This window comes from Mastigoproctus giganteus, chromosome 6 (assembly GCF_048544385.1).
Source record: "Mastigoproctus giganteus isolate SK-2022 chromosome 6, ASM4854438v1, whole genome shotgun sequence".
Lineage (NCBI taxonomy): Eukaryota > Metazoa > Arthropoda > Arachnida > Uropygi > Thelyphonidae > Mastigoproctus > Mastigoproctus giganteus.
The window spans coordinates 214,186,553-214,214,003 of record NC_143580.1 but is presented as its reverse complement, the minus strand read 5'-3'; the positions used below and the strand labels follow the sequence as shown (position 1 = coordinate 214,214,003).

At 38.2% G+C, this 27,451-nt stretch overlaps 2 protein-coding genes across 3 annotated transcripts in view; one reads left to right on the top strand and one right to left on the bottom strand.

Moving 5' to 3' along the window:
• Positions 1–5,274, bottom strand: part of LOC150084936 (maleylacetoacetate isomerase-like) — a 57,457-nt gene extending 52,183 nt beyond the window's left edge. For both annotated transcript variants that reach the window (XM_090376722.1, XM_090376721.1), the window contains exon 1: positions 5,061–5,274. In XM_090376722.1, the coding sequence (XP_090232848.1) occupies positions 5,061–5,153 (93 nt within the window). In that variant the 5' untranslated portion in view covers positions 5,154–5,274. The remainder of the gene's footprint in view (positions 1–5,060) is intronic.
• A 217-nt stretch (positions 5,275–5,491) lies between these two features.
• The window catches only part of tw (Protein O-mannosyl-transferase 2), a 169,624-nt gene continuing 147,664 nt past the window's right edge, over positions 5,492–27,451 (top strand). The window contains exons 1-2 of the mRNA XM_090376720.1: positions 5,492–5,915; positions 21,879–21,963. Coding sequence (XP_090232846.1) covers positions 5,677–5,915; positions 21,879–21,963 — 324 coding nt within the window. The 5' untranslated portion in view covers positions 5,492–5,676. The remainder of the gene's footprint in view (positions 5,916–21,878; positions 21,964–27,451) is intronic.

The following is a 27,451-nucleotide window of genomic DNA, read 5'->3' as shown; positions in this document are numbered from 1 at the left end:
CAATGATGTTTAGGTAAGGTGTAAGGTAAGGTGTAAGGTATATTGATGTCATGCGGCACCAGGGGTTTCCCCCATCTCCGCGTTGCTTTCATTGTGGGTGTACCAGCTTGCTGGGAATGCCAGAGATTTAAAAGTGTGTGGGTATTGTACATGTGTAATGTCGTGTACCGTTGTTCATCTGGTCATTTAGCCGCTGGGCCCCTGTTGGAGCCCAACGTTGCCCCACCTTCGCCCCGTGGAGGCAGACCAGGAACCCAGTAGACTTAGTTACTCTGGCAGGTCCTGCCGCTTAGTTTCCTGAGATTTCGGCGGCTAGGACCTTTAAAAAAAAAAAAAAAAAAAAAATCATAATATGTATGTATATGCACATGTATATACTCATTTCACTGTTTAGGTAGGTGGTAGACATCAGAGTGCCCGGCACATGGATGACTGGACCCGAGGGTATCCCAGCAGAACATCACCCAAAGCATGACACCACCGCCACCGGCTTGTTTTTGTCCCATAGTGCATCCAGGCTGCATCACTTCCCCAGGTAAATGACACACATGTACCTGGCCGTCCACATGGTGCAACAGAAAATATGATTCATCGGACCAGTGACCTTCTTCCAATTGCTCAAGGTCCAGTTTCAATGCTCACGTGCCCATTGTAGGCGCTGTCGCCGGTGAACCATGGTTAGCATGGGCACTCTGAGCAGCCTGCGGCTACGCAGTCCCATTTTCAGCAGGGTTTGATATACTGTGTATTGTGACACATTACTCCCATCACCAGCATTCCAATTGCCGATGAGTTGCACCACAGTCGCCCAAGTGCCATCCGGGAGAGCCTTCGCTCATCTCGAGCATCGATGAGCCGTGCTTGTACAACACCTCGCGGTTCATGGGTTACCCCTCCTCGGACCACTTTCAGTAGGTACTAACCATGGCTGACTGTGAGCACCCACCAGCCGTGCCATTTCAGATATGCTCTGACCCAGCTATCTGGCCATTACAATTTGGCCTTTGTCAAACTCGCTTAAATCTGCTGCCTTTCCCATCTGAAGAACAAAAGTAACACTGATTAACGGAGCTCAGTACAGGTGGTTTTTATACCATGTCCTGACCCGTGCCGTAGTTCACCTGCAGTTGCTTCGATTTGCATAATGACTCGCTGGTCATAATGTTTTGGCTCATCGGTGTATATAGGGTCTGCAAACTTTTTTTGATATTTGAAGGGATCCATAGATCTTAGTAGTTTGGGAACCACTGACTTAGGTCGTTAATTAGTCAGACTAAGGAATGATCACATGTGGCAACTATGTTGTCTGCTACAAAATTTCTTGTAAAATAACTCTAAAATAACTTGTACACTTAGAGAGGTTGAATTAAAAATGGTAGAGAAATAAAGGGATTTTTGAGGTTACAACACAGGCATACATGAAATTCTCTGCAGTGTATGCAGGTAGTGGCAGGAAAGGGCCATGGTGTTATATAGGTAATTTATAGAATAATTTTTGGTAGAAATAGGTTACAAATCACTGCATTAATGCAATTGTGAGACTGTCCAAGTATGAAAGCCATATTTGCTACTTTCACCCTTTTTACTCCGGGGCTCACATCTGGTGAGTATGGGCTTGGCACACCCAGGGTTCTGAGCTGGATATCATTATTCTTCTCTTTATTGGTGATTTCCTTCTACTTCTCTCTCTCTCTCTCTCAGGGTAACTCGAGAATTTTTTTTTTGGCTGGTGCAGCATAAGCCTCAGGCTTCATTGCACCATGTGGCTAAGTAGTAAGTAGTACTAATGAAAAAAAGAGAGAGAGGCTCTTTTGGTCATAATGTTTTGGCTCATCGGTGTTTATAGGGTCTGCAAACTGTTTTTGATATTTGAAGGGATCCATAGATCTTAGTAGTTTGGGAACCACTGACTTAGGTCGTTAATTAGTCAGACTAAGGAATGATCACATGTGGCAACTATGTTGTCTGCTACAAAATTTCTTGTAAAATAACTCTAAAATAACTTGTACACTTAGAGAGGTTGAATTAAAAATGGTAGAGAAATAAAGGGATTTTTGAGGTTACAACACAGGCATACATGAAATTCTCTGCAGTGTATGCAGGTAGTGGCAGGAAAGGGCCATGGTGTTATATAGGTAATTTATAGAATAATTTTTGGTAGAAATAGGTTACAAATCACTGCATTAATGCAATTGTGAGACTGCCCAAGTATGAAAGCCATATTTGCTACTTTCACCCTTTTTACTCCGGGGCTCACATCTGGTGAGTATGGGCTTGGCACACCCAGGGTTCTGAGCTGGATATCATTATTCTTCTCTTTATTGGTGATTTCCTTCTACTTCTCTCTCTCTCTCTCAGGGTAACTCGGGAATTTTTTTTTTGGCTGGTGCAGCATAAGCCTCAGGCTTCATTGCACCATGTGGCTAAGTAGTAAGTAGTAATAATGAAAAAAAGAGAGAGAGGCTCTTGAAACAGTCCAAAGGTGGGCAACATGCCTAGTAAGATTGACTAAGGTGCATCCGAGGAGAGACTGAACATGTAGTGGTAGTAGTAGTGGTATGTGATGCAAGAAAGCAAGTGTATGAGCTTATGCAGCATCAGCCAAAAAAAAAAAAATCACACCATTCCCTCCAAATGCCTGTCCAGTTCCACCTTAAATTTATTCAACCTATCAACTTCCACAACGACAGATGGAAGTTTGTTCCAGCAATTAATCACCTGCTGGCTAAAGGCAAATTTCTGCACGTTTATTCTACATCTGTCTTTTCTTAATTTGAATTTATGCCCCCTTAGGCTCGTAATCTGAACAAGTGGAAGGATCCCATCAGAATTCAGTTTGCTCAACCTATTCAAGGCCTTATACACCTCAATCAGATCACCGCTCAGGTGCCTAGTCTCCAGCCACTGCAATTTGCAGAACTTAAGCCTCTCTTGGTAAGAGGATCCCTTCATTCCCCTCACCAATCTTGTTGCTCTTCTCTGTAAATGCTCAAGTAAATTTACATCCTTCCTAAAATGAGGCCTCCAGACCTGTACGCAGTACTCAAGGCGTGGCCTGACCATTGCCTTATACAGAGGGACAATTACCTCCTTCTCCCTGCTAGCAAAATTCCTATATATCATCGACAAAACACCATGATCTGCCCTGGCAGCCTGTCTGCATTGCTCAGAAAACTTCATATCTGACTGCACAATTACTCCCAGGTCTTTTTCATTTTCTACCACATTAAGCGTAGTACCACACAGTTGGTACGTTTCTCTGGGGTTACTTCTACCCATATGCAGTACTTTGCATTTGTCAAGGTTAAACTTCAGTTGCCACTTCTTAGCCCATCTGCCCAAATTATCTAGATCCTGTTGCAGTAGCACACTGCCATTATGTCATTAACAACCCTGCCAACTTTTGTATCATCTGCAAACTTCAACATTAAGCCTGATATACCTTCATCAATATCATTGATAAATATACAAAACAACAGTGGACCCAACACCGAACCCTGTGGGACTCCACTAATAACATTAGTCCACGAAGAGCAACACCCATTGATTACCACCCTCTGTCTTCTCCCACTTAACCATCCTTTTATCCATTGTAGCAACTTACCCTTAATACCATTCTGCTCCAATTTGTACAATAGTCTTCCATGCGCAACAGTGTCAAAAGCTTTCCTGAAATCCAAATATATGATATCAAAATTATTTTTTGCATCCAGTTCCTTTGTAACCACATCATAATATCTTATCAAATTTGTCAGACAAGACTTTCCCTTAACAAACCCATGCAGTCTTGTCTAGATGATCCTGCAATGCATCTTTAACCAGTGACTCCATTATTTTACCCGGAACAGAAGTTAAACTAACTGGTCTGTAATTACTCGTGTCACCCTTCGATCCCCCTTTGTGAATTGGGGATACATTTGCACATCTCCAGTCCGTGGGAACCTCCCAAGTCCAAGGATGCTCTCATAATTATGGCTAAGGGTTTGCCTAGTTGCTTTGCCACCTCCTTTAATATAACTGGATAGATCCCATCCACCCCAGGTGCTTTTCTTATGTTTAATTTCAACAATTTCTCCTCCACTTTGCTTTCAGTTATTATAAAATCATTAAGTCACCAAAGAGTTTGGTAATAACCTGGAGGGGGGATATGATTGGGGAAATGAATAAAGGTAAAAGTTTCAAGGTTAACTAACAATAGTAAAATGAATGAAGGTAAAAATTTTCATGATTAGCTACAATAGAATCAGGAGATATAAACTGAAATTCAGTTGGTAGATTTATAGGCTAGAATGCTGTAAATTTTCCTTTAGCCTTCATGGGCAGTTGAGGCCAACAACTTGAAGAAAGAAATTCAAAGGCTTGCTGGATAGGTACCTATGAGAAGAGGGATGGAAACACATAGGCAGCTTTTTTCTCCCTGGCCCTCGGACTTTTTTACAGCGTGGCCAATACTAATTACCAGTGTCACCACAAAGAATTCCTCAAAAACATTCAAGCAATATTTACAACAAGCATAGCAATTAATACCATGATTTTTCAGGATTTGGATTTTTTTTTTTTTGGTGCATGGGTAGTTTAAGCCATGGTACAAATTTATTCAGATGTGTGCTCTTATCACTAACAATGCGTTTATTGAGACCAACTGCAAACACAATGGACTTACAAACCTGAATATAAAACAGGCTTGCCAGAGCTTGTGGCATTGAATACACATTTGGGTTTCGATCTCTATCTTAACCCTTATAAATGATCCACTTAGTATGGGTGGAAGTGGACGTCATAACTAGATGGCCACTTTGTTTATGTAGTTCTAGGAAGTATACGTGGTCATACCAGCTACAGGTCTGTGGAGGGGGTCGAAGAAACGGCGTCTACCCGAACCTGCCTCTCTCTCATTTTCGGCCGTGCCAGTTAGGCACGATGCTATAAATCTAGTCGTGGTTTAGTTTAGTTATATTCAGTTAATAACAATAAAAAAAAAGTAACTGTAGGGAAAATAACTGCGGTCATACAAGATGTGACAACTATTTTTTAGAAAGTTATTTTAATAGTATGCATACCTTTGATTTGGAAGACATCCTTCGTATGCAGAGGTTTAGTCTGTGAAAAGTTAATAGGATAGACGGTTTCACAATCATTATCTTTTGAAACATCTTACACTTACACCACTCAAGGTTAATAGGCTGTTCGTCGCTTCTTCATATTACAATGCTATAATCGAATTCTTCGGAAAATTTGTCTTGGAAATTTTTTTTGGGCAATACTCAGCTGAAATCCAAAAAAAAAAAAAAAAAAAACAACGAACGGCAACTCTAATGAAAATAGAATGGTTTGAACAGATAAAAACTTTCCGGGTTTAACAACAATAATAATAATAAACCCAGATCTTTCGTATTATGCCATTAGAACATGTAAATAAAAAACTTCCAAAATAGGCTTTTCCAAGAAAGAAGGTTCGTTTCTTACAACATCACATTGGCGGTAACTGCAGAAACTGTACACATGGCAGCCCTCAGGGTACAGCCGCACCGCTTCGCGATGCGCGATTTATTTCAGGTGGGATTGTGTATTGGTGATGCTTAAAACTGTTTTCTTAGCGTTTAAAAGCTGCTTTCGATAATCTAATTTTAGTAACTCTGAAACTAGTTGTATATAGCATTTTGTTATTTATTAAAGATGCATGCGAGGAATGACAGTTCACGACAGCAGACTAAGAAAAGTAAAAAGAAGCAAACCGTTAAGTTAAAAGCCAGTAGTGAAATTAGTGGTGTAAAGAATACAATTAAAGGTTTTAAGGATACAACATGGAAATTGTCAGGGGATAACAGAATGCAGTGGTGGATAGCTTTTCTTGTTATTGTCACGTTGTCAGTTAGCACAAGATTGTATAAAATTGAGGAACCAGATCATGTGTGGTAAGTTGCATACATTACTTATTTTTTTTTTTTTTTTTTATAATTTACTCTCAGGTAAGGGAGCAAAAGGAAAACGAAGTTTCATACACGAAAATGTTTAGTATGTCAAATAGAATGGGTTTAAGCTTTTCATTTACTAGTAAAAGTATTTCTATGCAGATGAGAGTGACAGCTGTTGACATGTCTAGAGCTCGTATTAAAAAAAAAAAAAAAAAAAGCTGAAAATCAAACAAGCAGCAAGAACGTATTTCAGATCTTTATAGTTTAAACATATGTCTGCTGACCGATTAAGTTGTTTATAACAAAAAAGAAAAAAAAAAAAAAAACTTCAACAACTACTAATCACCTTTTCCATGAAGTTATTTTGCACCTAACTTCTCACAGTTATTTTGTGAGAGGCTAGGTGCATAAACCACAGAGCTGGCCCCAACTATGTCATTAGGCTCTAGGGATCAATGATGGGCCACATGACCAGGGTGAGGTATTTCTGTACCCCAAGAAGTTATCCTGAAATAACCCCTCTTTCACCCAAGTAACTATATTGTATGACTTACCATTAAATTCCTTAACTAATGCACCTCTGTAAGTGTGACGAAACTACCATACCACCAGGTCAGCCTGTGGTGGCTGCCCTGGTGGTATGGAAGTTTCACCAAAGATTAGAGGGCCTGGACAATTGGTTTGGATTAGTTGTTAAAGAGCACAGTGGGTCCATTTATCAGTCTTTCTAATGAGTAAATTTTAATTTTTATTGCATGAAGGATGTGTTGCAACCAAGGCACCTGCCTCAGGCTCTGGTGTGTCAAAGGGTGAGTTAAAGAAATTTTAAAAATCTGCTTCTGTTATCTGCTTAGAATTTAATTGAAAAAATTATACAGTATTTGAAATTTTCCCTGTGCTATTTTCAGCACATTAAGTTAAATATTACTTGTTCTTTAAATGAATTAATGTGCACATTAATTTGAATTATAATTGAAGAAACCAAAGCACCTTTTCCTGAATAGGTTAAAGTCCTCAGTTATTTTTCAGTTGGACAGATTGGTACATTCAGGTGGCCTGTGATCATGTCTCGGAATTTACCAGAGTGCACTGGAATGCTGTTATGGTTCATCACACACATTGGCAATATCATATATATGCTTGATTATTATTAAAAATATGATATTTTATTAATGAGCAATAAATTTCATAAACTTCCATTTTGACCCCTGTTTATGATATATTCAATTTTTAATATTAAGAACTTTAGCATTATAATTATATATTTGTTTAAATATTAATTTGTAATGCTTTTATAATATAATTGTGATGAATCCAAATTTGATCTGCTGCATTATGATGAAGGGGTTCAAAAGGTGACACAAATAACTACAGACCTGTTAGTTTAACTTATGTTCCGTGGAAAATAATGGAATCACTGGTTCAAGAAGCATTGCAGGATCATTTAGACAGGACTGCAGTAATAGTTAAGACAGCATGGGTTTATTAAAAGGAGGTCTTGTCTGACCAATTTGATTGTATACTATGATGTGGTTACAAAGGAACTGAATGCTAAAAATAAATTCGATATCACATACTTGGATATCAGGAAAGCTTTTGATACTGTTGCACGTGGAGACTGCTGTACAAATTGGAGAGGTATGGCATTGATGGTAAGTTTCTACAATGGATAAAAGGGATGGTTGAAAGGGAGATGACAGAGAGTGGTAATCAATGGACACTACTCTTCGTGGACAAATGCTGTTAGTGGAGTTCCCCAGGGTTCGGTGTTGGGCCCATTGTTGTTTTGTATATTTATCAATGATATTGATGAAGGTATATTAGGTTTAATGTCCAAGTTTGCAGATGATACAAAGGTTGGCAGGGATGTTAATGACATTATGCTACTCCAACTGGATCTAGATAAGTTGGGAAAATGAGCTGAGAAGTGGCAACTGAAGTTTAATATTGACAAATGCAAAGTACTGCATGTGGGTAGTGATAACTGAAGAGAAACGTAACAACTGTGTGGTACTACACTCAGGGAAGTGGAAAGTGAAAAAGACCTGGGAGTAATTATGCAGTCAAATATGAAGTTCGCTGAGTAGTGCAGACAGGCTGCCAGTGGAGGTCATGGAGTCTTGTCGATGATATATAGGAATTTTGCTAGCAGGGACAGGGAGGTGATTATCCCGTTATACAAGGCCACACCACCTAGAGTACCGTGTACAGGTCTGTAGGCCTCATTTTAGGAAGTATGTAGAGTTGCTAGAACATGTACAAAGAAGGACAACAAGATTGGTGAGGGGAACAAAGGGGTGCTCTTATCACGAAATGCTTAAGTTCTGCAAATTGCAGCACCTGGAGAGTAGGCACCTGCAAGGTGATCTGATTGAGTTGTATAAGGCCTTGAATGGGTTAAGCAAGGTGAATGCTGATGGGATTCTTCCTCTTGCTCAGACTAAGAACCTTAGGGGGCACAGTTTCAAATTGAGGAAAGATTGTAGAATAGATTGTGTGGAAATTTTCCTTTAGCCAGCAGGTAGTTGATTGGTGGAACAGGCTTCCATCTTTTGTTGTGGAAGCTAATAGCCTAAATAAATTTAAGGCTGAGCTGGACAGGCATTTGGAACGAATGGAGGGGTGAAATGGGAGCGTTTTTTTTTTTTTTTTGGCTGATGCTGCATAAGCTAGCTTTCTTGCATTGTATGCCTCTACTAATGCTAATATGCTTTTATTACTGATAGACAGTACCTCTTTTGATAGTGGGAGACAAAAAACTATAAATCAGTGGCCACTTCAAATGGATAGTTAAATTGATATAAAATGCTAGCAATTCCTTTGTGATCATGTCACTTGTATGAAGTTATTATTAGCAATGGGTGCAAGGAAGTCTGAGGTTTATGCTACACCAGTCAAAAAAAAAAAATTCCTGAGTTACCCTGGGGGGGGGGGAGAGAGAGAGAGAGAGAGAGAGAGAGAGAGAGAGAGAGAGAGAGAGAGAGAGAGAGAGTCAAAAGTAGAAGGAAATCACCAAGAAAGAGAAGAATGATGATATCCAGCTCAGGACTCTGGGTGTGCCAAGCCCCTACTCATCAGATGTGAGTCCCTCGAAGTTGATTCCAATACTTAAATAACATGTCTCGGTACAGATTTTATTTTTTCAAGTTTAAAGGTAAATATTGGAACCAACTGCATACAAGTGATTTGGTCACAAAGCAATTGCAAGTATCAATTAAACTAAAATGCAGTTGAACAAAAATAATTTGATGATAGTAATAAACTATGAAAATAATGTATATGAAATTAAAACTTCTATAAAAAAGTTTTAATTTTTCACAGCTTTTGTTTACAGACATTGTTTCTGTAATTTATTTGCATTGAAAATCATTAAACCATATTTTAGTGTCACTGATATCAATAGTTAGCATCAGTAAAGGCATGTGATGCAAGAAAGCAAGTTTATAAAGCATCAGCCAAAAAAAAAAAAAATTCCCATTTCACCCATCCATTCGCTCTAAAAGTTTGTCTTGTTCTTCCTGGAATTTATGTAAGCTATCAACTTCCACAATGACCAATAAAAGTTTGTTCCAATAATCAACTACCCGCTAGCTAAAGGCTAATTTCTGCACATCTATTCTACAACTGTCTTTCCTCAATTTGAATTTATGCCCCCTCTGTTGTATAATCTGAGCAAGAGGAAGAATCTCATCAGCATTAAGCCTGCTCAAACCATTCAAAGCCTTATTCATTTGATCATGTCATTTATATCATAGTGGTTTCATGTGCTTCTTGAGAATGGGTCTTATAACATGCCATTTTACTTTTACAATTTAATTTTTTTTCACTTTTAAAATTTAAAAGTAAATTTTAATTTTATTTCAACACCAATGTGTTTCAGATGTGTGCATTTCAGATACCCATTAATTTATAGTTTCTCTGTTTATTTGGAAGAGTACCTCTTCCAAATAAACAGATAAACAGAACAGCTAAAATTAGAGTACTTGCTTTTTATTACTAATAAAAAGCAAGTGCTCTATTTTTAGCATATAATTAATAGCTATTCTTAAATAAGACATTTATTACAGTTTTAGTTTAAAAAGGCAAGTTTTAAAAAGATGTTTCAGAGAATTAAGATTCTCTGAAACTAAAAAATTAGTTTTTATCATATAGTTAATAATACTTTTTCTTAAATAAGACAAATATTTATTAACTTGTAACTGTAGGGCATTTGTCTAAATGACCCAATGCATGTACAGTTTTTAAAATTAGCAAGAAGTAATTCAAAATTGTTTACTTTTTTGATGCCACCTTTATTTTCAATATATTATGAACACAACTGCAGATAATCTGTTTCAAAATAATTAAGAAAGTATATTTTTAATTTTTTTTTTGAAAATAAAACTCCTGCTGCACTTCTTAGGCTTTTTGGTGAGTGAAATGTAAATTAATAAACCCATACTCTTCAACACCCACCAGTCAATAACACCGAACTTCCAGAGGTTGTAACAGTTAAAACTACTGTGCATGCTTCATCATTGTACACCATCCAGAAGCTGTAATGTTACTAAGCCAGAGACCATAACTATTGGAGGTGTTGTCATTTTATCATAAAATCAACATGATTCAATAATTGGGGATGACAGATGCCACTCAACATGCACATATAATTAAGCCAAATTTGATCCTGTTTTTTTTTTTTTTTTTTTTTTCTGTTTGCATGATAAACAGATTTTTTTCTGAAATTTTCGGTGAAGAAATCAAAGAAAACACTTTTGTTAACATTTATTGGGAATTTCAGTGTGGACTGAGTAGTGAACAGCATGACATCACTTATGTCACCTTTTTAGAAGGTTCCAGGAAGAAATAAATCTGGATGTAATCCTTGCTTTTCAGTTTTGGGAAAGTAACAATGGAGACTAGATTCTAGGAATTGTTTATTTATGCAGTTTGTTTACTTCAGAAATTGTTTCCACTGCAGGAAATTTACTTATTTCACATTTATCCCAAAGCTTTGAAATAGAAAGGCCGCTCTGTCTCTTTCCATTGAGTGGTGCATTTTGCAATCTCCTCAGCCTTTTTTTTAATTCAACATTGCTAATCTGCTTGTTGTTGTTGGTATAATAGTGTCTTTTGTGTGTTTGTACGTGCATGTCTGTTCAGACTATCTGCAGTCAAGTCACTAAAAGGGATTAGACAAACTAAGGCAGATTATGAGAAGTCTTTGGGAATGCAAAGAATTCTTTGCTTATTAGCATTAGCAAAGGCACATGATGCAAGAAAGTAAGCTTATTATTTCATATACATAGCATCAGCCAAAAAACAAAAAAAAAAAAAAACACCCCTTCCCATTTCATCCATCCACTCGCTCCAAATGTTTGTCTAGTTCTGCCTTGAATCTATTTAAGCTATCAACTTCTACGACAGATGGAAGTTTGTTCCAGCAATCAACCACCCACTGGCTAATGGCAAACTTCCACACATCTATCCTGTAACTGTCTTTCCTCAATTTATGTTAACACTAGAAGAAAATAATTATAATTATGAATAATTATAGTTAATTATATAATTTAAAATTATAGTTAACTATAATTATGAATAACATTGGCTTACCATTAGCATTAGTAAAGGCTAGTCATCAGATGCTGAAATTTGTAGAACTGAAGCCCCTTTTGGTAAACCACCCATTTGTTCCCTTCACAAATCTCATTTCCTTTATTAGCACCTATTCAAGCACATTGATATCCTTCCTAAAATGATGCCTCCAACCCAGTTTGCAGTACTCAAGATATGTGACCTAACCATTTCCTTATACAATGGTATAATCACCTCCTTGTCCTTGCTTTGGCACACGATAGCCTTAGATGCTGATGCACCATTAAACTTCCAATAACCAACCAACTTTATCCTTGCTAGCAAAATTCCTGTGCCATTGAAAAAACCCAAGAGTTGTCATAGCCTCGTGTCTACACTGTTCAGTGAACTTCATATCTAACTGTACAATTAACCCTAGATCTTCAATTTCCACTACCCTGAGTGTAGAGTCACACAACTGTTATGTTAATTTGGGATTACTGCTGTCCATATGCAGTATCTTGCATTTGTCTTTGTTAAACTTCAACTGCCATTTCTCAGCCCATCTGCTTCATTTTTCTAGATCCTGTTGCAGTATCATACTTGATTGTTATCATTAACCACCCTTTCAACTTTTGTATCATCTGCAAACTTAGACATTAAGTCAGATATGCCTTCATTGGTATCATTAATAAATACAGAAAATAACAATGGGCTTGGCTCTGAAACCTGGAGATCCTCTACTAATAACATCATTCCATGAAGAGGTGTGTCCTTTGATAACCACTCTTTGTCTTCTCCCACTCAAACATCCCTTTATCCATAGCAGTAACTTGCCATTAATGCCACAATTCTCCAACTTACACAGCATTCTTTTATGTGAAATAGTATCAAAAGCTTTCCTGAAATAAAATTTTATGATATCAAAATTATTTTTTGCTTTAAGTTTCTCTGTTGCTGCATTGTAGTATCCAATCAGATTGGTCAGACAAGATTGCCCGCTTAACAAATTGATGCTGTGACTGCAGTATAATTGTGCTCCTGTCTAGATGTTCCTGCATTACTTCTTTAACTAGTGACTCCATTATTTTCCTTTGAACAGAAGTTAAGTGAACTGCTCTGTAATTACTTATGTCCCCTTTTGATCCCCCTTTGTGATGTGGGGTTACATTCATGTATCTCCAGTCCATAGAGACCTCCCCTGAATCCAAAGATGTTCTCATAATTATGGCTAAGGGTTTGCTAACCTCCTTTTGCTGCCTCCCTTTATTTAATTGGATAGTTCCCAGGCACCTTTTTTATATTTAACTTGAACATTTTCTCTCCCACTTTCCTAGTTATCACAAAATCATTTACTTTCCTGTTATGGTTTGATAAACATCTGGAATCCCCTTCTTTAAAGAAAACTTCATGTGTGAATATAGATCCAAAGTATTTTTTAGAGAATTTTTTACCTATTCAGCTTGTCAGCAACTTGAGCAGGATCATCAACAGTTAGATCATCACATTGGTACACTCATCAAGTGAGCCAATGTGATTCAACCCCCTTTTTTTCTTTTCCTAAGAAATCTTTACTGCTTCTTTTTTTCTCAACAGATTACTTGTAATTTGCCTTATCTTGCCTAACCTCCTTTGTGACCTGATTACAGATTTGCATTAGCAAAGGCACATCATGCAAGAAAGCAAGCTTATATAGCATCAGCCAAAAAAAAAAACAAAAAAAACCCTTATTTCACCCATCCACTCGCTCCAAGTGTTTGTCAAGTTCTGCCTTGAATCTATTTAAGCTATCAACTTCTACAACGACAAATGGAAGTTCGTTCCAGCAATCAACCACCCGCTGGCTAAAGGCAAACTTCTGCACATCTATCCTACAACTGTCTTTCCTCAATTTGAATTTTATACCCTCTCAGGCAATTATTTCGAGCAAGAGGAAGAATCCCATCCGCATTGAACATGCTCAAACCATTCAAGGATTTATACACCTCAATCAGATCACCTTGCAGGTGCCTAGTCTCCAGACACTGTAATTTGCAAAACTTAAGCCTTTCTTCGTAAGAGCAACCCATTGTTCCATTCACTAATCTTGTTGCCCTTCCAACAGCTCTACATCCTTAAAATGAGGTCTCCACACCTGTATACAGTACTCAAGGTGTGCCTGACCATTGCCTTACAAGGAGATAATCACCTCCTTAACCCCTGCTAGAAAAATTCCTGTATATCATTGACAAGACACCATGAGCTACTCTTGCAGACCATCTGCACTGCTCAGAAAACTTCATATCTGCCTGCACAATTACCCCCCCCCCCCCCCCGTTCCTTTTCATTCTCTACCACTGTCAGTGTAGTACCACAGAGTTGATACGTTGCTCTGGGGTTGCTGTTTCCCATGTGTAGTACTTTACATTTGTCAATGTTAAACTTCATTTGCCACCTCTCAGCCCATCTGCTCAACCTTTCCAGATCCTGTTGCAGCAGCATAGTGTCAGTAGTGTCATTAACAACTCTGCCAACCTTCATATCGTCTGCAAACTTGGACATTAAACCTGATATATCATCATCGATATTATTTATAAATACAGAAAACAATGGACCCAAAACTGAACCCTAAGGGACTCCACTAATAACATTAGCCCACGAAGCACAGTGTCCATTGATTACCCCTCTATCTTCTCCCACTTAACCATCCCTTTATCCATAGCAGCAATTTGCCTCCAATGCCACACTGCTCCAATTTGTGCAGCAGTCTTCCATGTGAAACAGTATCAAAGGCTTTTATCGGACCCAAATGTATGATATCAAAGTTATTCTTTGCATCCTGCATTTCATTCTGTACTTAAAAAGTACAGGTCATTGTTGAAAAAAAGCCACGAATTAGGGTTGAATTTGAAAGTGTCTGCAATTCTGCCCAGATACGATAGGAGGGAGTATATGATGAGAGCCTTGTCGATCAATTTGGCCCTGGAAAGATTGTGCAAGACTCAAGGGGTAGAATTTTTTTCAGCCTGGTCTGTGTTTGTTAACAGGAGAGACTGCTTTTACAGGGCTGGGATACACTTAAATAGAAAGGGTGCAAGAATATTTGCTGATGCTATCGAGGCAGTGTTAGGTGGGTTGGAAAACTGCTAGCCTGGGGGGGGGATACAAAGACTAAAAGATTAACAGTAGCCACTGGCAGAGGTGAAAGCGATTCTTGTACTGCTTCTATTGGAATGAGCAGCAGCCTGGAAAACAAGATGCAGGGTATTTCAGAGACTGTTGGGAGTCATTGTGGTACAAGTAAACACATGGGTTGTGTTAGGGTAGCTAAGAATAGGAACAGGTGCATGTATACTTGCGTGTATACCAATGCTAGGAGTTTGGTAAATAAATTTGATGAATTTGAAGTATTGCTCCAAACCTCAAAGGCAGATATTGTTCAGATATCAGAGACGTGGTGTCACACGGATATAAGGAAAGCAGAACTGGAATTTGGTGAGTACAATGTGTACAGAAAAGATAGACAGGATAGGAAGGAAGGAGGGGTTATGCTATTAGTTAAGAATCACATAAAATCCAAGGAAGTGAAGCCAGTTGACATTGCTGGACAGTGCAGTGTCGAGTCAGTTTGGTGTGAAATAAGCATTGGGAGATCAAAATTGAGAGTAGGAGTGTGCTATAGGCATAATGACTCTGATGAATATAATAAGACACTGTACAGGGAAATAGAGTGGGCCAGTAAATCAGAGAGTCTTATAATGGGGGATTTTAATTTCCCAGATATTAACTGGAATTTGTGGGTTGATCACTTGCACACTAGCAAAGCTTTTGTGGATTTACTGGATAATTGTTTTCTACATCAGCATGTTCGTGTGGCAAATAGAGGGAGTAATACTCTTGATTTGATTATCAGTAGTGATTTTTCATGCATTAAAAATCTGCAGATAAAGGAACCACTAGGTGGCAGTGATCACAGTGTGCTGAAGTGGGATTTACTCAAAGAGGTAACTACCATCAGGGGTAAAGGGAAGGGTTTTTGCTTTCGTAAAGGCGACTACGATGGCCTGAGACAGTATTTAAATTCTATACAGTGGAATCAACTGATGATGTTACCAACAGCAAATTCAAAATGGGAAGCATTCAAAGAATTAATCTTGGAAGCTACTAGGCTTTACATGCCAAAATAAGAAATATTGTTCAAGGTTTAGGCCTAAATGGATGTCAGATGAACTAATGAGACATATGGCAGAGAAGAAAAATGCATGGGATACATATAAATTGATGGGTGACATGGAAGCCTATGATAGATATAAGCTGGTCTGTAACAAAGTCACAAAGGAGATTAGGCAAGCAAGGGCAGATTATGAGAAATCCTTGGCAAAGGATGCAAACAAAAACAAGTTCTTTACCTATATAAACTCTAGAAGGAAAGGGATGAATCAGATTGGTCCACTGGATATTGATAGTTCAACTGTTGATGATCCTGCTCAGGTGGCTAACAAATTAAATGAGTATTTTGCATCTATATTCACACATGAGGAGTTATTCAAGGAGGGGAATTCCAGAGGTGAAGTGTAAACTCTGGCAGTGAGCTGGATGATTTTGTAATAACTGAGAGGAAAGTGGAGGAGAAATTGTTGAGGATAAACATAAAAAAGGCACCTGGGGTGGATGGGATCTATCCAGTTATATTAAAGAAGGCAGCAAAGGAAGTAAGCAAATCCTTAGCCTTACTTATGAGAGCTTCTTTGGACTCAGGGGAGATACCCATAGACTGGAGATGTGAAAATGTGACCCCAATTCACAAAGGAGGATCAAAAGCTGACACAAGTAATTATAGACCTGTGAGTTTAACTTCTGTTCCAGGAAAATTAATGGAGGCACTGGTTAAAGAATGTAGGATGGACGTGAGGAAATTTGTCTTTAGCCAACGGGTGGCTGGTTGGTGGAACAGACTTTCATCCCTTGTCGTGGAAGTTGATAGCCTAAATAAGTTTAAGGCTGAGCTGGACAGGTATTTCGAACGAAAAGAGGGGTGAAGTGGAAGTGGTTATTTTTTATTTATTTTTTTGGGCTGATGCTGCATAAGCTTGCTTTCTTGCATCAAATGCCTCTACTAATGCTAATGCTAAAGAAACACTGCAGGATCATCTAGACAAGACTTCAGTTATAGCTCGGACACAGCATGGTTTTGTTAAGGGAAAGTCTTGCCTGACCAATTTGGATACTGTGATGTGGTCACAAAGGAACTGGATGCAGGGAATAACTTTGATATCATATATTTGGATCTTAGAAAGGCTTTTGATACGGTTTCAAATGGAAGACTGCTGCACAAATTGGAGCAGTGTGGCATTGGAGGTAAATTGCTGCTATCGTAAAGCGATGGTTGAGGGGGAGAAGACAGAGAGTGGTAATCAATGGACACTGCTGATCGTGGATTAACGTTATTAGTGGAGTCCATCAGGGTTCAGTGGTTGATCCATTGTTGTTTTCTGTGTTGCAAATTACAGTGTCTCCAGACACTGTAATTTGCAACACTGTAAGTTTTGCAAATTACAGTGTCTGGAGACTAGGCACCGGCGAGGTGATCTGATAGAGGTGTATAAAGCCTTGAATGGTGTGAGCATGCTCAATGCTGATGGGATTCTTCGTCTTGCTCAGAATCATCACCTGAGAGGGCGTAAATTCAAATTGAGGAAAGACAGATGTAGGATAGATGTGTGGCAATTTGCCTTTAGCCAGCGGGTAGTTGGCTGGTAGAACAGATTTCCATCCCTTGTTGTGGAAGTTGATTTCCTAAATAAATTTAATGCTCAGCTGGAGAGGTATTTCGAATGAACGGAAGGGTAAAATGGGAGTGGTTTTTTTTTTTTTTTTTGGCTTATTCTGCATAAATTTGCTTTCTTGCATCATATATCTCTACTAATGCTAATGCTGTTCCTTTATCACTACATCATAGTATCCTATCAAATTAGTCAGACAAGACTTACCCTTAACAAACCCATGCTGTGTCCGAGCTATAACTGAAATCTTGTCTAGATGATCCTGCAGTGCTTCTTTAACCAGTGCCTCCATTAATTTCCCTGGAACAGAAGTTAACAAACAGGTCTGTAATTACCTGTATTTTCCTTTGATCCTCCTTTGTGGATTGGGGTCACATTTGCACATCTCATGTCCGTGGGTACCTCCCCTGATTCCAGGGAAGCTCTCATAATTATGGCTAAGGGTTTGCTTACTTCCTTTTTCCACCTCCTTTAATATAACTGGATAGATTCCATCCACCCCAGGTGCCTTTCTTATGTTTATGTTCAACAATTTCTCCCCCACTTTACTCTCAGTTAATACAAGATTATCTAGCTTACTGCCAGAGTTGAATACACCTCTGGCATTTCCCTTCCTGAATAACTCCTCATGTGTGAATGTCGGTGAAAAAAAATATTCATTTAGTTTGTTAGCTACCTGAGCAGGATCATCAAAAGTTGAACCATTGATATCAAGTGGACCAATCTGATTCATCCCCTTGCTTTTAGAGTTTACATAAGTAAAGAACTCTTTGCTGTTTTTCTTTGCATTCTTTGCCAAAGATTTCTCGTAATCTGCCTTTGCCTGCCTAACCTCCTTTGTAACTTGGTTACAGACCAGCTTATATCTATCATAGGCTTCTGTGTCACATGTTAATTTATGTGTATCCCATGCATTTTTCTTCTCTGTCACATGTCTAATTAGTTCATCTGACATCCATTTGGGCCTAAATCTTGAACAATATTTCTTTCTTGGTATGAAAAGCCTAGTAGCTTCCAAGATTAATTTTTTGAATGCTTCCCATTTTGAATTTGCTGTTGGTAACATCATCAGTTGGTTCCACCATATAGAATTTAAATATTGTCTCAGACCATCGTAGGTGGTAGATGACTTTCATCAACCGGTGAAATACCACCACTTTGCTTATTGGAGGCTTGAAGTGGTGAAACCCATATTTAGTCTCTTGAGCAAAGTTTCCGTCATCCCCCTCCCCCCATACTTCTCCTTCAACCCATGCACGGTACTAAGTACTATAGGTTTTGATACCTTTCGTGTTTGGGGTTTTCATAAAAAAAAAAAAAAAAAGTCACCTTTACAAAAGCAAAAACCCTTCCCTTTACCCATGATGGTAGTTAACCTCTTTGAGTAAATCCCACTTCAGCACACTGTTATCACTGCCACCTAGTGGTTCCTTTATCTGCAGATTCTTGTTGCATGAAGAATCACTACTGATAATCAGATCAAGAGTATTACTCCCTCTAGTTGCCTCCTGAACATGCTGCTGTAGAAAACAATATCATGCAATAAATCCGCAAAAGCCTTGCTAGTGTGTGAGTGACCAACCCACAAATTCCAGTCAGTATCCGGGAAATTAAAATCCCCAATTATAAGACACTAATTTACTGGCCCTCTATTTCTCTGCACAATTGCTCATTATACTCATTAGATTCATTAGGCCTATAGCACACACCTACTCTTATTTTTCCTTTCCCAGTGCTTATGTCACCCGAAACAGACTCAACATTGCATTGCCCACCCACATCAACTGGATGCACTTCCTTAGATTTTGTGTTTCTTACTAACAGCATGACCCCTCCTCCCTTCCTGTCCTCTCTATCCTTTCTGTACACATTGCACTCCTCAAATTCCAGTTCTGCAGTACTTATGTCTGTGTGACACCATGTCTCTGATATCCCAACAATATCTGCTTTTGATGTCATGACTAGCACTTCAAGCTCATCGAATTTATTAACTGTACTCCTACCATTGGTGTACATGCAAGTATACATGCACCTGTTTCTACTCTTAGTTACCCTAACACAGCTCATGTATTTACTTGTTCCACTATGACTGCCAGCAGTCCTGGAAATTCCCATTGCCCTACTTTCCAGGCTGCTACTGCTGTTCAATTGCATTTCAATAGAAGTAGTGCAAGAATCACTTTTATCCCTGCCAGCGGCTACTGTTTATCTATTAGTCCGTTTATCCCCTGAAGCTAGCAGTTTTCCGACCCACCTAACCCTGCCTTGATAGCATCAGTAAATATTCTTGCACCCTTTCTCTTTAAGTGTATCCCATCCCTGTAGAAGCAGTCTCTCTTGTTAACATGCACAGACCAGGCTGAGAAAATTCTACCTCTTGAGCCTTGCACAATCTCTCCAGGGCCGAATTGATCGACAAGGCTCTCATCATATACTCCCTCCAATCCTGTCTGGGCAGAATTGCAGACACTTTCAAATTGAACCCTAACTCATGGTTCTTTTTCAGAATTGTCTTGTACTTGTTAAGTAATTCTGCTGGTCTCTGTACTCTTAATATTATTAGTGCCAACGTGTACAACAATATCATCCTTTGTGCCTTTAAAAGATGATATCTGCCCTGCAACGTCATCAACCTTTGCCCCTGGCAGATATACCCTGGTCCTGTTCCATCTATCCTTTTTTGCACAGTATATTCCCCGTTTCCCTGAGAATAGAGCCACCTACAACAACTAGTTCCTTTGGGACCAGCGCATTCTGCCTTGGGGGTTGGCACTGTGTTGCGTGATGTTCAAGTGCAAGCTCTGGCATTGATGTGGGCCGCTGAGAGCTGGATGGGCTCTCAGCTACCCACAACAATGCCACATCTGTTCCACAAACTATTTGTAATTTGCCTTATCTTGCCTAACTTCCTGTGTGACCTGATTACAGATTAGTTTGTCTACCACAAGCTTTTGTATCACTTGAAAATTTATATGCATCCCATGTATTTTTTTCTCTACCACAAGTCTCATCAGTTCATCTGAGATCATTTAGATCTAAGCCCTGAACTATATTCCTTAGTTGGTATAAAAAGGCTAGTAGCTTCTATGATTATTTCTCAGAATGCTTTCATTTAGAATTTGTTGTTGGTAACATCATCAGTTGATTCCATTGCATAGAATTTAAAAACTGTCTGAGACCACTGTAGTCACCCTTATGGAAGCTAATGCCTTTCCCTTTACCCTTGACAGTAGTTATGTCTTTAAGTAAATTCCAGTCAGTACACTCTGATAATTGCCAGTCCGTTGGTCTTTTACCTTCAGATTCTTATGCTTGAAGAATTGCTGTTGATAACCAGATCAAGAATATTGCTTCCTCATGTTTCCTCTCTAACCTGCTGCTGTAAAAACAGTCATTCGATATATCCATAAAAGTCTTGCTGGTGACCAACCCACCAGTTTCAGTCAATACCTGGAAAGTTAAAATTTCCCATTATAAGACATTCTGATTTACTGACCCACTATTTCTCTATTTCTCTCTATTCTATTTCTGTGTATAGCTCTCAATTTTGTTTTCTCAGTGTTTACGTCACACCAAACTGACTGAACATTGCACTGTCTACCCATGTCAACTGGATGCACTGTCTTAGATTTAATATGCTTTTTAACTAAAAGCACAACCCCTCCCACCTCTTCTTTCTGTGCATATTGTGTACTCCCCCATAGTTCAAAAATCTGCATCCATTATGTCTGAATGACACCATGTCGCTGATATCTGTAATATGTCTGCATACTTCAAATTTAATTACCATGCTCCTAGCATAAGTGTACATGCAGGTATACTGTATATGCATTTGTGCTTACTCTTAGTTACCCTAACACAGCCCATGTATATACTTGTTCTGTGTTGACCCACAGCAGTGCTTGAAATCCCTGACACCTTCCTTTCCAGGCAGCTGCATGTTCCAATAGAAGCAGTACAACACTTTCACCTCTGCTGCAGCTCTAGTTAATCTGTTAGTCTGTATATCCCCCTGAATAGCACTTTTCTGACTCACCTAACACTGCCTCTATAGCATCAGCAAATATTCTTGTACCTTTTCTAGTCAAGTGTATTCCATTCCTGTAAAAATATTCTCTTTTATTAAGAAGCACAGACCACACTGTGAAAAATTGTACCCCACGAAACTTGCATACTCTCCAGGGCTGAATTAATTGGCAAGACTCTCAACATATACTCTGTTCTATCATATCTGGGCAGAATTGCAGACACTTTCAAACAATCCTATCTTGTGAATTTTTCATAATGTTGCCCTGTACATGTTAAGCAAGTCCTCAGATATCCTACTCGGAACACATGGCACTTATCATTAGTGCCAATATGTTCAACAATATCACTTTTTGTTGGACGATTATCACCTTTTAATAGATGATATTTACTCTACAATGTCACCTACCTTTCCCCTGGCAGACATACTCTGGTCCTATTCCATGTATCCTTTTTGTACAATATGTTTGTGTGTATGTATTTTGAAGAGTCTACTAATCTCTTCAACAGTGCGGGTAGAGATGCTTCAGTTTCTTAATTAATGAAATTAAATGAGAAAATTTTATAGCAATTTTATGGATTTTTATCTTATTAAAATAAAATTACATATTTTTATTTACAGTTGGGATGAAACACATTTTGGAAAAATGGGAAGTTGGTATATAAACCATACATTTTTCTTTGACGTACATCCTCCTCTGGGTAAGGTGAGTTTTCATTTGTCTTGATTTTAAACACAAAAAGATTATTTCTTTCATCCTGGTAAGTAAATTGAATTTTAGTTTCCCTTTTAGGCCTCATAGATTGGCTGTTTGTCCCTATTTTTGCTCTTTCAAATTACTTATTTTATAGCTTCTTTAATTACTCATCTTGCTTTCATAATCTATGGGTTATTGATATAGATTTTTAATCTTGATCATTTCATTTTATTAGCCTTCCATGGCATCATGTGGCATGGAAGGTTAATAAAAGTACTAACAAATGCACTTTCTTTTTCTGAATTTGAAAGTGGAATCACATCCTTCCAGTACTCTTCGCATCAAATTTCTCTAAATGTTGATGATCATCATCATGCAGCATTTTCTCTTTGGGTTTTGATATACTATAGATTACAAGAGGTTATTGCTTGCCACATCACATTCGTTGTTTTTTTTTTTCCTCATAAGTTGTTTTGACAGTATGTCAATCATTGCTTGCAACTAGTCATTCATTTGGCCTAATTAGCATTAGTAGTGGCAAATGATGCAAGTTTATGCAGTATCAGCCAAAAAAAAAAAGGAAAAAAAAAAAAAAGCTATACACCTAAATCTATCTATTCCCTCTAATAATTTGTGTAATGCTTCTGTAAATTTATTTAAACTATCCACTTGTACAATTCCAGATTGGATGTGTGTTTCAACAATTAATTATTCTCTCGCTGGAAGCAAATTTTTTCACATATATCCCACAGCCATCCTTTTTTATTTGAGTTATTTTTGTTTCTTTTGTGTGTGTGTTTTCTGAGAAAGAGTAAGGATGCCATCAGCATTTAGTTTATTCAATCCATTTACAGTCTTAAATAGTTCAGTGATGGTGCCTCCGTAGTCAGGTGGGAAGGAGCAGCAGTGCGTAGCACACGCTTCTTGATTAGACCGGGGTTCGAGCCCGTCACCACCAAATACGGAGGATGCGGAAAGGTCGGGGAATGACCACCGCATATCCCGGAGCAATATGGCCTTAGTTGCTAATGCTCCTAAAAACCAAATAACAAACAAACTTCAGTGACGACTTATTGATACCAATCATTTGCTCTATGATTACTTCTGCTTTAAAGATGCATGTGTCCACACACTGATATTTCTTGTCAGAGATCTAATCTGGAATCTTCTCTCTTTGGCTGAAACTTTTATCCGATTTTGATAAATTTATTTTTTGTATTTGCCACTCTTGGAACTCAACAAATCCATTTAAACTCTTAACTTTTTCTTTGAAATTTTGACTTTTCCAGTCTATCCTAATTGTGAAGTAATTCTAACATTCACAGCTGGTAGAGATGCTGAGGCATTTTCCCATACTAATGACTATACACTACTTGTTCGTTTACTTACAAGAATACCAGACATCCATAACCACAGCTAACCTTTTTTTTCACTAATAACCTTTTAAGGTATACAGTTCATATCAGTTGGTCTTTAGGTACCTAAGATCACAACTTGATGTTTCTCTTTAATGGCATCTCTATTCCATTGCCATTATCAGCCTCATGCCATTTGATATTAAAATAGTGTGAAATGGATAATTTGCATGGTTTCTATTCTTTTCCTTGTTTGAAGAATTGTTATATGCACCACAAATTATGTTGTAAAAGTTTTTTTTTTTTTAAATAACTGTCGCCATTATTAATATGGTATTTTATTTATGCAGTATCAACAATATTTTTTACCAGAAAAAAAAAAAAAAAGATAAAGGCTCTGTTTGTAGCACATTATAAATTTCAAAAAAAGTTGGGCTGTGAAAATTGCCTTACACATCTACTTAAGTTATGAAATAAAATAAAACATTCTGCTGCATTATGATTATAATACTTTAATTTTAGATTAAATATAAGTTCATTTCCTAGTTAAAAACAAAGCAAAAAAAAATTTGTCATTGCGTAAAACTGCTTTATAAATTGTGTTATTAAAGTTGCTTTTTATGCATATGATGTTGAAAGTTGCATATGATGCTATTATAATTTAGCTATGGTAAAATTTACATCCTTATTTTAAAACAGTTACTAATATCTGGAAACACAGATAAGGAAATGTGTATTTGTGTTTACAAGTAATTGTAGATGCAGTTTATAATACTGATAAGCAAAATAGTTCAGTCAGAAAAAATACATTTAAACCTTTTGGAGGGCATTGATCTTGAAGAAATAAAGCATTCAAATCCTACATTAGTATTATTATATTTATTTCTGAATTGGAAATATGTACATAATGGTGTCAAATGTTTCACTGTATTTTCTTTCAAAGTGATCTTTTGTGACGGTGATATCGCAACGACAGCTGTCACTGGAGAAATGGTAAGAAAATATTGTGAAATTAACATTAGCATTGGTAGAGGCATATGATGCAAGAAAGCAAGCATATGCAGCATCAGCCAAAAGAAAAAAAACACTTCCACTTCACCCTTCTGTTTGTTCGAAATACGTGTCCAGCTGAGCCTTAAATTTATTAGGCTATCAACTTCCACAACAAGGGATGGAAGTCTGTTCCACCAACCAACCACCCGCTGGCTAAAGGCAAATTTCCGCACATCTATCCTACATCTGTCTTTCCTCAATCTGAATTTATGCCCTCTCAGGTTATTATTCTGAGCAAGAGGAAGAATCCCATTGGCATTGAGCATGCTCAAACCATTCAAGGCTTTATACACCTCTATCAGATCACCTCGCTGGTGCCTGGTCTCCAGACACTGTAATTTGCAAAACTTAAGCCTTTCTTTGTAATAGCAACCCTTTGTTCCATTCACTAATCTTGTTGCCCTTCTCTGTACTTGTTCCAGCAGCTCTACATCCTTCTTAAAATGAGGCCTCCAGACCTGTATACAGTACTCAAGGTGTGGCCTGACCATTGCCTTATACAAGGCAATAATCACTTCCTTATCCCTGCTAGAAAAATTCCTGTATATCATTGACAAGACACCATGAGCTACTCTTGCAGCTTGTCTGCACTGCTCAGAGAACTTCATATCTGCCTCCACAATTAACCCCAGGTCCTTTTCATTCTCTACCACTATCAGTGTAGTACCACAGAGTTGATACGTTGCTCTGGGGTTGCTGTTTCCCATATATAGTACTTTACATTTGTCAATGTTAAACTTCATTTGCCACCTCTCAGCCCATCTGCTCAACCTTTCCAGATCCAGTTGCAGCAGCATAGCGTCACTAGTGTCCTTAACAACCCTGCCAACCTTTGTATCGTCTGGAAACTTGGACATTAAGCTTGATATACCATCATCAATATTATTATAAATACAGAAAACAGTAATGGACCCAACACTGAACCCTGAGGAACTCTACTAATAACATTAGTCCAAGATGAGCAGTGTCCATTGATTACCACTCTCTGTCTTCTCTCCCTCAACCACCCCTTTATCCATAGCGGCAATTTGCCTCCAATGCCACACTGCTAAAATTTGTGCAGCAGTCTTCCATGTGCAGCAGTATCAAAAGCCTTTCTAAAATCCAAGTATATAATATCAAAGTTATTCCCTGCATCCAGTTCTTTTGTGACTGCATCATAGTATTCAATCAAATTGGTCAGGAAAGACTTTCCCTTAACAAAACCATGTGTGTCCGAGCTATAATTGAAGTCTTGTCGAGATGATCCTGCAGTGCTTCTTTAACCAGTGCCTCCATTAATTTTCCTGGAACAGAAGTTAAACTCACAGGTCTATAATTACTTGTGTCAGCCTTTGATCCTCCTTTGTGAATTGGGGTCAAATTTGCACATCTCCAGTCTATGTGTACCTCCCCTGAGTCCAAGGAAGCTCTCATAATTATGGCTAAGGGTTTGCTTACTTCCTTTGCTGCCTCCTTTAATATAACTGGATAGATCCCATCCGCCCCAGGTGCCTTTCTTGTGTTTATCTTCAACAATTTCTCCTCCACTTTACTCTCAGTTATTACAAGATTCTCTAGCTTACTGCCAGAGTTGAATACACCTCTGGCATTTCCTTCCCTGAATAACTCCTCATGTGTGAATGTCGGTGAAAAAAAATATTCATGTAGTTTGTTAGCTACCTGAGCAGGATCATCAAAAGTTGAACCATTGATATCAAGTGGACCAATCTGATTCATCCCCTTGCTTTTAGAGTTTACATAAGTAAAGAACTCTTTGCTATTTTTCTTTGCATCCCTTGCCAAAGATTTCTCGTAATCTGCCTTCGGCTGCCTAACCTTCTTTGTAACTTGGTTACAGATCAACTTATGTCTGTCATAGGCTTCTGTGTCACATGTTAATTTATATGTATCCCATGCATTTTTCTTCTTCTCTGCCATGTCTCATTATTTCATCTGACATCTATTTAGGCCTGAACCTTGAACAATATTTCTTAGTTGGTATGTAAAGCCTAGTAGCTTCCAAGATAAGTTCTTTGAATGCTTCCCATTTTGAATTTGCTGTTGATAACATCATCAGTTGGCCCCACTGTATAGAATTTAAATACTGTCTCAGTCCATCATAGTCGCCTTTACGGAAGCAAAAACCCTTCCCTTTACCCCTGATGGTAGTTACCTCTTTGAGTAAATCCCACTTCAGCACACTGTGATCACTGCCACCTAGTGGTTCCTTTATCTGCAGATTCTTAATGCATGAAGAATCACTACTGATAATCAAATCAAGAGTATTACCCACAAATTCCAGTCAATATCTGGGAAATTAAAATCCCCCATTATAAGACTGTCTGATTTACTGGCCCACTCTATTTCCCTGTACAGTGTCTTATTATACTCATCAGAGTCATTATTCCTATAGCACACTCCTACTCTCAATTTTGATCTCCCAATGCTTATGTCACACCAAACTGACTCGACACTGCACTGTCCAGTGATGTCGACTGGCTTCACTTCCTTGGGTTTTATGTGTTTCTTAGCTAATAGCATAATCCCTCCTCCCTTCCTATGCTGTCTGTTCTTTCTGTACATGTCGCACTCCCCAAATTCCAGTTCTGCATTCCTTATATCTGTGTGACACCACGTCTCTGATATCCTAACAATATCTGCCTTTGATGTTTTGAGCAATACCTCAAATTTGTCAAATTTATTTACCAAACTCCTAGCATTGGTGTACACGCAAGTATACACGCACCTGTTCCTATTCTTAGCTACCCTAACACAACCCATGTGTTTACTTGTACCGCAATGACTCCCAGCAGTCTCTGAAATATCCTGCATCTTGTTTTCCGGGCTTCTGCTCATTCCTGTAGAAGCAGTACAAGAATCACTTTCACCTCTGTCAGTGGCTACTGTTAATCTATTAGTCCTTGTATCTCCCCAAGCTAGCAGTTTTCTGACCCACCTAACATTGCCTCAGTAGCATCAGCAAATATTCTTGCACCCTTTCTATTTAAGTGTATCCCATCCCTGTAGAAGCAGTCTCTCCTGTTAAATGTTTGACTTCCAACACGTACATATTTCCAATTCAAAAATTATAATACTAATTTAGGTTT